The sequence below is a fragment of the Dermacentor andersoni genome, chromosome 4, assembly GCF_023375885.2.
Source record: "Dermacentor andersoni chromosome 4, qqDerAnde1_hic_scaffold, whole genome shotgun sequence".
Classification (NCBI taxonomy): domain Eukaryota; kingdom Metazoa; phylum Arthropoda; class Arachnida; order Ixodida; family Ixodidae; genus Dermacentor; species Dermacentor andersoni.
Genome location: NC_092817.1, coordinates 27,367,215 through 27,379,851, shown reverse-complemented (window position 1 = coordinate 27,379,851; position 12,637 = coordinate 27,367,215). Strand labels below are relative to the sequence as shown.

The window sequence follows — 12,637 nt, the reverse complement described above, 5'->3', positions numbered from 1 at the left end:
TCGCAAATGCAGCCTTTATGACTTTGTGTCTTCGCTTGGCATGTCCTGCTGAAGTTTACGAAATAATCTGTTGGTCTTGAATGCATGAAAATTTACTACAGTAACTGAAAGTGCCATGGGAGAGGATATTAAGCAAGCTGAATTTTTACGTCAGCATGTTTTCAATTAAGTTACACTAGGTAACAATAAAATGAAATAAAATGCTGTAAACAACCGCCTTACGTTTGTAGGCATTAAGTATATCCCAGGGAAAACTTGATGTATAGCTTTGCTTATTTGCACATGTTTTTGTAACTTGTCTGTGTTTATGGACTGCAATTTGCGGCATGTTTCAGCCTGCGTCGTGGCATGCTACATTATGCGAGGCCTGTGACCTGGCTAACATCTCCATCTACAATTACACCTTTCAGGTCTGTTTACCACACACTACACTACTTTATTCGGTGAATCGTAGCAGCAGTGCTTTAAGGTTAGTAACAGGAATATCAACACACTTTTATGTTTGAGTTCTGCTTAAAACAGCGTATTCAAGTGATGGTCACAAATATATAGTAGCCAGACTGGCACCTTTGCACAAAGTATTTCATATTGCTTTCTACTGAAATCAGCTTAGTGCCCACAAGCACCATCAGAAACCAAAATGCTGCCGCTACTCCTCTTCATCTTTGCCAGTAGAATCGCGATGAGCAATTTGGGAGACACAAGACTTTGTTGCTCTAGAAAATAGTATGATCATATTTTTACCAGTTGCCGTCGCAATCGAAAAACGCGCTGCAATGATATTCCGCTTCAAGTGATGACAACAGCAAAAGCAGTGTGCCCTCAGTCCCCTTAATATTTTTATAGCTGAAAGCGTTCTCAACACATTCTCAATATGCGCACATATGGCGCCAACAGCCAAGGAAGGAAGAAGAAAAGGGAAAGAGTGCCTTGGAAAGGAACAAAAAATAGAGAAGGTGAGCAGAGGCAGAGTGCACGGTACAATACGGGGCGCCTTTTATTGGCGAGACATTAGTTGGTCGCATCAAATGCATTGCAAGATAGGCGAGTTGGCATTCTTGTCTATCTTGTCTCTGTGGTTTGAGGCAATGCTGCAGTGAATTTTGGCTAATTGTATTTTCCATTCCTCAGCTTTAAACCCAGTCATCTCCCAAATAATGTGCGAAAGTATGCTATTCCAATTTTCACTCAAATAGCTTTTCTTTCGTGAAGCTGGGCGATGTTCAGGTGTCAACAGTTGGCTAGACAGGTATGGTGCAGCCAGCAGAATCCCTTCCTTTTCATTTTTCTCATAAACCAAAAATAACATGATTGGCGCCATTCTTCGGCAAGCCTCACTGCTTATTTAAGTGCATGAAATACACGTCTATGATCGTAAAGGTGCCTGCATGACCTGTGCCTTGAAAGCAACAAGTGCAGAAGTGCTGAGAACTCACGCAGAACTGGCTCCTTGCTAGGACCTTCATACACTTAAAAATTTTTTTACTGACATACTACAGAATTAAGAGCCATGGCACTGAACTTTCTGACCAGGACTGGAAGTGCAGCAGAATTTAGGAAAGCTTGTAGAATAAGAGCAAAGAAGGAGCAATGAGGTCTTCAGATTTTAAGACCTACCACAAATTCAACAGATGTATAACATTTTTCCTTGCTGCTATGCACCAAATACAGTGTGGAACAAATGCTAAAAAAGCGGATCATTTTCATATCATTGATCACAGTCCAATCAAAGGAAACATTCAATTGGCCAATGTTGAAGGAGAACAAGCGGCGCAAAACAAGGACATGTACAGAGCAACAGGACATGCACCTTTGACAAGAACGACCAACCAGTAGAAAACATGATCCTGGTTAAGAAATTAACCAATGAATTGTTAAAAGCCAACAGTATTATATAATGATGAGAACTGAGCAGACATTCAACCATAACTGGGCAAATCCACTGACTGTTCTCCAGGAATGTCACCCCATGTTGCAGAAGCTTCACCTTGAATGTACAATAAGATAAAACTAAGATGAATGAATACAGTGGAATGGAAGTCTTGCTGGAATCTTCATTTCAGTGACATACCTCATTACTGTATATAAATTGTCAAACAGTATCAGTGTATCATGTCAAGAAATTCCCATTTGACACAATACCAGGATGAGAGACAACCATAGCCAAACAAGCACCCACCTCTGGAAGATTCTTGACGTAATCCTCGATGGCCTCCAATGCTTCCTTAAAGCTGGCTGTCTTGCTGGACTTCGAAAACTGTTCCTTGCTGGTTTCGTATGGCTTGATCTGGTCTTCCTGGATCCATGCACTGCAAAAAAAGGTATTTCAGACTCTTGGCAAGGCTAAATAAATTACACAGCATTTATTAGGTGCAATCATGTACTTACTGTGGAAAGTAAGATGATGAAGTTTGTAGAAAAAGAATAAACACATAAAACAAAAAGCCACATTTGACAACATGCACACATTATTTTCCTCAACCTAATCAAGAGGCTACTCCTAAAGTTCCCCTATCATTTGTCCTCAATACATCTACAGTATACCTGCAAATTTCGTCATCAGCCATATAATTCCCAGCACAAGTGTGTATGCACAGGGGTAAAGTGCCACAGGGCAAGCTGCGAGGCACCAGGATACAACTTTGTGATGACAATGCTCAGTTGACAAGCTCTTCTTGGAGGAAGCTCTTGTGTATAGCTTCCACTTCTGGTCGGTTTCCACATACAAACCACAAAAATGGCTGCCATGCTGTGCTCACTGAAGGCACACAGACCTGCAGGCACTGAATATAGTCACAAACTAGATACATGGGACCCTTGCACACCGTGGCCAACTTGTGCTGATGATAGGGTGGACAGAGCAGGTCTCAGAAGATGCAGTTTGTCAATGTACCTCTTGCGTTCTTTTCCACCCTTTCACACTGATCGCATACACAATATTCCCAAGGATTAGAAAAATTACTGGTCATGTAATCAACTTTCACTAATGGCATTAGTTATGAGTTGACATTAGGCAACTAAACATGTTTTCTTCCCACGTATGGCATATCGCAACATTTTTTCGTAACTTAGGCGCAATGGTGCAGATGGCGCTCGGAAAGCGCTGTCGCTTGTGTGTTCATGGGCAGAAACGCAGGGAGCATGCAAGAGAAACTCACTAGTTGTTGGTTCCAAAAAAGAAGATACAATGCATTGGCTTCTTTAGTGCCGGCCGTTTCACCTCCTTCGTTGGATTGGCCACCTGTAAACGAGTCAAAGATCGGCCACTCAGAAACTGGCAGCTCGGTGCACACATGGCGCTCGCCGGCGTGCATACAAAATCTCCCGCCACTCCAAACCGAAAGTCAGATACAACGCCAACACAGGCGCCAATGGCCGCCACACAGACGCACGAATCTTCAAGAGGGCGCGACTTCATCGCCGCCTGAAGATGAACCCGTACAACGAGAAATTATAGCAACTAAACTAACCTCCCACCGGAGTCAATGCGGCTCGTTTTGGCGGAATTCGCTAGGCCTAAAGAGCATAAACAGCAACACGGCGCGGTTTTCAGCGGCGAGCAACACACCCGATGACCATAGCCAGAAACGCATTACACCACCAAAAGTTTATACAAACACACACAAATCAAATCAACTGCTTCCGAGTTCACGTGGATCTATTTGACAGGGCGCAGAGCACACTGATTTTGAATTTGAATGATCGTTGAAGAAGCGCTATGAACAAAGCCACATTACCTTTCCTGGCCACGGAGAGAAGCCTTTCATTTTCGCCCTGCAGTGTGCAAAGATCACATCAGCACATTGTACGGTATCATTAAAACTGTCATCAGGTCCAACATTTAGCTTCCAAGAGACATGCAAATCGAAAACTCTCACCACACAGGGTCTCCGATGTTGTACTTCGTCGCCATGCTGAACGAAGAGCGTTGTGGAGGCTGACGGGATTGCAACAAAACGCGCGCGGTTTTTATATCCAAACAGACGCGCAGTTTCGTAACTACTTTTGCTAATATTAGTGAAGCTGCACGTACTATATTAAGTGTATAATACAACGTAAACGTATATGCCACTCAAAAAGTGTATTACTTTTGTAGTTATTTTATTGCGATTGTTTGCTATTTTACTTCGCAGACATTTGGGTCTGGTTTCGGTTTTCAAAATGCCCACATTCGGAAGCTTTGAACGAACGCGACCTACAAAATAATAGTAGTCGTTCAGCGTTTTGTAGTACGCTACTTGAGTTCTCTTTGCCACATTTAGTTCCAAATTTGCTGACAATGCTTCACACCCGAGCTGTTTCTGAAGGTATTCCATGAGTGAATGGAAAATAATTTTCACGTCGTCTACTGTGTTACTGCGCCGCAGTGTACACACTACTGAATGTACTTAGGTCCACCTGTACAGACTTCTAAAGTCATAGCATGATTTCCGAACGACCAGACGCAGAAAATGCTGCGTGTGCAGCAATTTTTTCTTTCCTACACTTCAGTAAACAAGTTTGTTTTTCCATAATCAGCAGCACTCCAGCTTTGTGTGGGATCTGAATTCAATGGAGTTTATTATAACATTGCAGGCAAGTCAGGTGTGCCGTGGCTGCGTTGACTATTTCCCTTGTCTTTTGTTCACTCCTCACATTCACTCTTTCTTGTCACTTGTGCACACATAAAAAAAAATAGTCCTGGGACAATATCTGCCGTAGCTGCAAACTCTATGGCAGTGAGCTCCAGCACCTCATTCTTTCCCATATAACCTGCAGACATTGACGTTTCATTTTTGGCTGTATCTCTACAGTGCAGTACAGCTACTGTTGTTCCACAAGTACAATGACACTCCTTGATGAGAATCAAGTGACTAACCCAACATCAAACAGAAGTTGCCAAAATAGCACCACATTTATTCTTGCAACATATGTACAAGCATGTCAGTTTATGTTCTTGCTAGTCTTGTTACTGTTGTAGCCCTGGAAAGTGATTCTGAAGGCAGTGCTATTATTATGTGGAGCAATGAGAGTAAACAGCAGCTCACGAAGTTGTGCACATGTTCCAATAAAGGATCTTGAGGATCTTCAAAAGTAAGATTTTGAAGCTTCCTACTTAAGTTGACAGAGCCTTACAATATTAGAAGTGAGCATTTTAGTGAGATTAATATTCCTGGGATATTAATGCACCTTCCAGTACCTATCTACATACGTATATATGTCCGTGCCTGTCTCTAACCATTTTCCCTGACTCAGTGACCCAAGTTGTCTGCTAGCTTAGATCACTAGGTACGTGCTCGTGACTGTGATGCAATCGTGGTCATTGCATCATCACCATTCCAGCTTTGTAATCGAATTCTCGTCATGCTGTCATCGTTGGAATGATGTCGATGGAACATCATATTCATGCTGTCATCCTTCAATCGTAATTATGGCACCATTCTTAGAGTGTACTAGACACTAGACTAAGTGTAATAAGTTCACTGTACTATCACTGTCATGCCCTCATTGTCGTACAATCACATTCATAGTCGTATCGTCGCCGTAGTCACACACTTGTCATCCAACGTCCTCACACCATTATCATCACATTGTCATGATCATACCATTGTCATCATTTAGGAATCATTATTGTGCCATTGTCATCCAGTCGTCGTGATGCTGTCGTGGTCATTCTATTGTTGTCGTCCATATTTACCTTCACGCCATCATTGTCATTCCATTGTCCCTGTGCCCTTGTCGTCACTCTGCTGTTGTTATACCACCTTCCTCATCTCATCGACGACATTTCAATCTCATTATTGCATTGTCGTCATAGAGTTGTCATGCCATTATGGCAATGGCCAACCCTGGCAAGTGAGTGTCATAGCAAAGTAGACCGTTCCCAGAAATAATGTATGTCGCATATGGCCAAAGAAATCAGAATCTCAGAATGACCACTACAGAGTCTAAATAAAGGTCTCTTGAGCAATATGGTGTGTTGCTACATTGATTGAATGCTGATCGCGTTAACATCAACAGTCATGGTGAGATGGGTTCTACCAGAAGTTTTCAGCAAGGATGTACATAACAAATGCACTAGCATGTAGCACTTTCAAGAATACTTTTTCTTTCCTTCTTTTTCATTTTGGCTTGAACCTGCTGGAACGCGGGAAACTTATAGCTGTTCTGGCTCCAATTACAAACTACCAACATTGCAATATAGAAGTCCACATAGGAAATGGACAACTGCACTAATTTGCAATATCGTTATAGAGGAGCTACGCTTATGGTAGCCATCTATTTATTCTGTGAAACAGCCCTTCTCCCACGTTTGTTTTGTTTTGACGTCATCACAGTAGTTGTTTATAACAAGTTGTGGTCATAAAATTTTCCCACTGTCAGGAGGTATGTCAGTACATGCTACCATGTGCACATGGGTCAACTGTTCAAGGAAGATACTAGCATTTGGTCTACACAGCAAGGCATCCTGCAGTATACAAACAATGACTCCTTTGTACCTCATTTGTTTGTATTGTACTTTATTATCAATCTATGGAAAAAATATTTTTTCTTGTAAATCTTACCTATATGTATATTTATTTATTTGTTTATGCTACCCTCCAGGACAGAGTACATGTCAGAGGGTGTTTCACCTAACTTGAACCAAGGATTTAAACAAAGTGATTAACCCTCATGTGGCACTCCTCAATATATTATTTTATATTGTGACTAATTAGTTCAATAACTGAGATCAATCATTAAAAATATTTAATATTCACTTTAGGGCCAAGTGTGTTTTGTTATGTTGTAGAGGGTGTTCAGAAACTGCCAATCCAATTTTTTATGGCAACATACATGCTGCATGGCGATTTCTTTCGTTATTTAAAGAAAGCCTGCAAAATATGAAATAAAACTACGTGACTGTGCTCGTGTGCTATAGTATTGGAGCGCTCTCAACTGCGCGTTGAGCATATCGCTTATCAGGGACGATGGCGCTTCCTTTCCATGGGCCACCACCAATGACGCTGACGCACTGTCAAGCGGATGCCTAGAGCTACGGCCACTCACTTCGCCAGAATCTGCGTGCATGGTTTTTTCGCCCGAAGCTCACTTGAGAGCACTGCAATATGATGGGGCATGAGTGGAGTTACATTGTTTTATTTCATATTTCGCGAGCTCTCTTCAAACGCCAAAAAAAATTGCCAGGCAACATGTACGTCGTCACAAAATATTGTATTGGCCATTTCTGAATCCCCTCTACAACGCAACTACATGCACTTGGCCCTAAAGTGAATATTAAACATTTTGCATAATTCATCGCAGTTAATTAACTAATTAAGCGGTATATAAAGAACACTCCAAGGAGCGCCACATGATGGCACACAATACGCCGTCAGTTTCATTCAGCTGCGGCAAGTCACTTGTTTAAAATCCTTGGTTCAAGTTATGTGAAACACCCTGTATATATTTATAGGGCAATGCTGTAGTCTTGCTTCATGTCTTCTTCCTATATTCAAAGAGAGAGAGAGAAAGAAAAGGAGGAGGAGACAAGGTTATCATCAAACAAAATAAACTACTCTTCATTTAATACAAAAAGCACAATTTCAATATTGCAGCTAGCAATGGGACAATTGTCTGTATCAAAATCAGTACCAGCAGGACAATGCATTTCTCAAAATTATTTTTTCCCACTCATTGTAAAAGAAATATGAGAGATTACAAACGATAGGTCGCATTGTAAACTTCTGAAATAGTGGAGCTTATATTATGGGAACTTGGCATTTCCAGTAATGAGACTGTTGAAACAGCTTGGTGATAAATTTTTCGAGCTGAATCAGGGAAGAAGTTTGGGTGTGTTAGTGGGATACATACAAACTACAGGAACACGGGACGAGCGCTCGTCCCATGTTCCTGCTTCGTCCTTGTGTAATTCTTGCGCTATGTATCCCAGTTTGTATAATGAGGGAAAAAAGCCAATTTTCAGGGCTGCAAATTTAAAAAATATGAAGCAGCTTAATGAACTAACTGCAATTTTTAAAAACTGCCTACATTTGTCACAGCACCGACTTCAGAAGGCGCAGTCTTTTGCTTTCTAGTTTTTACCAGATATAGCTAGTGAACTGACAATAAGAACTGCCATAATTCAAAATAACTGAATTTGAGTCCCAACCACGGTGAACGACACTGAAATAATTTTTTTTTTAAATGAAAAAAAAAAAAAACTGGCAGTATTCCAACCCATAAAGGCACGAGACAGTTATTTCAAGCAAAATTTGTGTTCCCGCCTACTGCTTATCTTGGAAATCAAATGCTACAGTGAGTGCAGTATTATTTTATTTTGTTTTTCCTTTTCTTTTACCGTGCAATGCGCAGGCTATTCCTGTGCAGGAATTTTGTGTACCCCATATTGGCAGGGACCACGTGATGCTGCTATGGCGGCAAAACTGCAGCTCCATTAGCGCTTGACTAGATAGACACCTTGCACACTAGAGGCCCTAATAATTCGAAGCATGATTTCTTTGAAACTGCTTTGTAGCAACATGTTTTTAGCCATTAGTAATGACTGTGAATAATCGTGTCATTCACCCATGGATGTAGTAGCTGATACGAAGCGCTTCGGCATTCACGCCGTGAATGACGGTCTGCTTGTTGCTGTGGTGAATACTACTCTTATCAGCACCACTGGTGCCTACGATAGTAACCGCGGCTGACGTGGTCATGGTACATGGCACGTTATCAGTCCAATCAAGATTCTAGTGCGAGTTCTTTTGCGCCTATCTGACTAAATTGGCACAAATATGTCCATGTACGCCCCTTTCCGTTTGTGTTTCCCCTTGCACATTTTATTTTTGATGGCTTCATGACATAGACATCGTAGCCATGCACTGCAACATTTGTGGCGAGGCCTCTACTAGTGCGGTTCAAGCAAGTTTTAACGCACATGTAACTTGCAGACTGCAGTGTAGCTTTAAAAGTGATTCCCTTTAGTGAAAACTACGCTTTATTTCAACCACTTTATGGTCTACTTTCATTTGTGGAGGATACTGCTCATGGCTGCCAGACAGCATTTGACAAAAGTAATAACAACCTTGTAACATGTGTGTTTAAAAGGACTTTGAAGCAAATATTGTTAGACTTAAATACAACATGTGCATTGCTATGGTGCTCCTTACAAGCGATACGCAGCCCATTCGAAGCTCTAGCATTTAAGTTTTACAGCATGTACCTGCACTGCCGTAAATAGAGGGAAAAAATGAACGTAATAAAATAAATAAATTGGGTAATTTTAATGAGTATCAACAGTTGCCACATGAAAGGTCATTAAAAAGAACCAAGATGTCTCCTGACGATGGCAACAAAGTCAGAAGAGTTCGTTTGGTGTACCGGCCCCATTAGCAGGAATGATCCTGCGCCTATTAATATGCATGTGTTGGTGTCTCACAGGAAATGTATGAAGGAATGCAAGTCGTAGATCCTCGACAAAACACGAGTAAGAGTTTGCGGGTGCGCTAACTGGTATCGCATTCTCGCACGTGGATTCAGCAGAATGCAGGCTGGAATAGCACGAGACTTGATCACTGCAGTGGCTCTCGATATCCTGAGGATGAACTGGCCTGAACATGAACCTTTTGTGGTCGTGCTCAGTGTTTTGGAGCAGCTCCGGCACAATTCGTAACATTTCTACAGTTTTGGTGCAGCTTGACACAGCAAGTAGCAAATGTAGCACTTTGGCATAATTGGTGCGGCTGTACCACCCTTGCATTTCTCAGTGGGTTGTCTTGTGAAAAAATCTCAAGAAGTGATGATTATTGCTAAAGAACTCTAGTCATCATCAGAAAAGCAATTATGCATGGTCGGCACAAATAGTTCTGACAAAGATGATAGCTTTAGATGCTGTACAAAAGTTAACTCAAATGATTTTTAAGTGATCACATTCTTTGCCTACTTCCTCTGATTTTGCAAAAGCGGTCCCGCATTGGTTTCTAACAAAGAGAAGTCACTGAAGGAGAGGTGCTTTGCCTAGAAGTATGCAATGTCGAGGGATGATTGTCTTGTCGAGAATGATGACTGACTGATGATTGACATCGACTGATGTAGGAAATGACTTCCAGGCTCGTTATCATGCCAATTTCATGCAATTGCACACTGTTGTCATCTCCGTAAACATCATGCCAGTGTCGCCGTCATCGTCATCCTACAAAATTGAACATCTCAGCAGATTTCCACTATGAAGTTATAACTTGACTTGGACAATCACCCCCCCCCCCCCCCCCCAATTGTTTCTGCCCATATTTAATTTTTTTTTAAGGTCTGAGGATATCACTGAAATTTGTACTTTATGTTAACATAGGCATTTTCGTCACATGTGAGAAACGGCATAAACTGACAGCTTGGTGCCTTGGCGGCCAATGAGCTTGGTGGCATCAGCCACCACCTCGTTTCAAAGGGGAAACTATAAGATACATCCAGGGAAATGAATCTGAACTATGTAGTGAGCCCCGGCATTGAGAGAAGTGCCCTTAAAAAGAGTCTGCTCCAGGAAAGAGTCACGAGTAGAGTGCTTTGTGTGCAAGCATCTCCTCATTCACCTTCATATTGGGGCAATGTCACCGAGCTAAACAAATGTAATGAAGCTGAGTCAAATCAAAGGCATCAAGCAGTCCTGATAGCAGACAGTGTAATAGCCATCACCAGCAGATTGTTTAGAATTAGCTTGTGTTACTATGTCACCAGGAGTGTGGCAAGTACAAACAAGCTTTTTTCAGCCCGTTTTTCGAGAAGCACATAAATGAGTGCTCAACCTCATTCTGTTGTAGTAAGCTTATCAGACATCAGAGCTTTGGACAAGAACACACCCTTCAAGAAGCAATGTTTTCACATTATTGGTATTTTCTTTTTTAGTCAATAATTATTCATTCCACATTAACAGATTCCATGCTGCTAAATATAAATAATGATTACGTACGCATTATTTTGAATTAAACAAACACAAAAGAACCTGCTCCCAATTTCCATGTCTTTTTAAAGGACATGTGACACCGAATTTCAAACTCAAGATGCTTCTGTTGTTCAATTCTCCTGCATACAAAAGCACTTAATCTATACCTAATTTCAGTTTTTACATTATTAACATAATGTTGTACTGAAAGTACGCCTGTTCTACAAAGCAGCGCCTCACAGATGAACAGCCCACATGATCGTCTCAGCAAGCAGCTCATCTGGCTTACACTTTTGCTCTTCACATCAAGAAGACACGTTGGATTTATTAAAGCACAACATTGCTGTAGGAACATTAATCATGCTGACAAAAAGAAGCGCTCTACATGATGAGGTGAGGGAAGATCGCAAGCACCGTTGGCTGCAGTGGCCAGCGAGTAGAACTATACTGGCTCTATCGGCCGCTGTAATCGGAGCCGTGCTTCAATGGATATGATGCACCATTGTGGACCCTTTGTCACTCACGGTGATGCTCTTTTATTGAAAATGTTTGTGCAAAATGAAGATGCGCCCTAAAAGGATGGCAAGCGAAATCATACCGTAGGTAGAAGTAGTCTGAATACACAGGCATGATGGGGCATCAGTGTGGGATGCAGCAGTGCCCAACAAAGCAAGAGCTGGCACCGCAACAGCCATATCATTTCATTTGTTTCACCGTGCATCGCCCCGTCAACATCAGTCGATTTTGCTGGCAACGATAGTTGGAATGAATGGACACCAGGAAAAAGCAGCCGAATTTGCTCGTTTCAATTTGTGGCAGCCAAAACACATTTTGATCTTCATCGCTGCTCTGCAGGGGCTGAACAGACAATAGTTTGCTACGTCCCTTACGGCAGCGATTCCGACTTGCACAAAACCATTGCCTTCACTTTTAACAAGGACAACGACCACGATTCGGACGCTGACAACGTGGTGTAACAAGTTGGTGACTAAGAAACGAATTCTGCAACTGAAAATTCAACAAGCACGGTACTGAACTTCACTGGTTTTGAGTACACAGGATCATGTGTGCGGTCAGTAGTGAGTGTTAGGGTGAGGTGCTCATTTCTTATGGTTTTGGGCACACATTTCAAAGTGATGCTAGAATTGAACATAATTAATGATGCTGTCATTAATTATTCGCTATGTTAAAGCATGAGAGGTTTCATTCCATGATTATCACACACAGCTCACTAAAGCATAAAAGTAAAAAACAAAAAAATTTGCTGTCAATTGTCTTTTAAACATGAAAGTTGAAATGAGAAAGGTAGGCTAGACTTACTTCTTCTTAAATGGTGGTGGACGGCCAAGTCTTGTAGCATCGAGGGAGCCAGACTCAACTGAGTCAACCAAGGAACCTATGCTGACTTCAGCAGAAAGCGGTGGAGAATCGCTAACGATCACTATCTCTTCATCAGCATCCAGGTGCCTGAAATATGAGAGGAAGACAAGCCTGAAAATATTGTTTCATGTGTGGTTGATGTCAATCTAATGAAGGCAAAATAGGACGCTTTTTGCCACTCAAGAACGGCAGTACACTACTTCTATGGAGTAGGGCTGGGCATCGACTGAAATGCCTTAATGTATATTCTTGTGTAAAGGCCATACCTGTGTAATTGTCGAACTCCTAAATTTAGGGTTAAATATTCCAGAAAAAAAATTATTCATGTGCCCCCTTTTTTGCACGTATAGACCTTGT

At 41.6% G+C, this 12,637-nt stretch overlaps 2 protein-coding genes across 4 annotated transcripts in view; both read right to left on the bottom strand.

Moving 5' to 3' along the window:
* Nucleotides 1-3,947, bottom strand: part of Ndf (Nucleosome-destabilizing factor) — a 131,196-nt gene extending 127,249 nt beyond the window's left edge. For all 3 annotated transcript variants that reach the window (XR_007600692.3, XM_050183630.2, XM_050183631.2), the window contains exons 1-4: nucleotides 3,879-3,947; nucleotides 3,738-3,774; nucleotides 3,159-3,241; nucleotides 2,180-2,309 (exon numbers count right to left, since the gene is read on the bottom strand). Coding sequence is in view for 2 of the 3 variants with exons in the window: in XM_050183630.2 (XP_050039587.1) it covers nucleotides 2,180-2,309; nucleotides 3,159-3,241; nucleotides 3,738-3,774; nucleotides 3,879-3,913 (285 nt within the window). In the remaining variant the exon portion in view is untranslated. The remainder of the gene's footprint in view (nucleotides 1-2,179; nucleotides 2,310-3,158; nucleotides 3,242-3,737; nucleotides 3,775-3,878) is intronic.
* A 2,535-nt stretch (nucleotides 3,948-6,482) lies between these two features.
* LOC126536602 (STAGA complex 65 subunit gamma-like) overlaps nucleotides 6,483-12,637 on the bottom strand; it is a 29,737-nt gene continuing 23,582 nt past the window's right edge. Inside the window, exons 8-9 of the mRNA XM_050183635.3 lie at nucleotides 12,221-12,367; nucleotides 6,483-7,468 (exon numbers count right to left, since the gene is read on the bottom strand). Of these exons, the coding sequence (XP_050039592.1) occupies nucleotides 7,456-7,468; nucleotides 12,221-12,367 (160 nt within the window). The 3' untranslated portion in view covers nucleotides 6,483-7,455. The remainder of the gene's footprint in view (nucleotides 7,469-12,220; nucleotides 12,368-12,637) is intronic.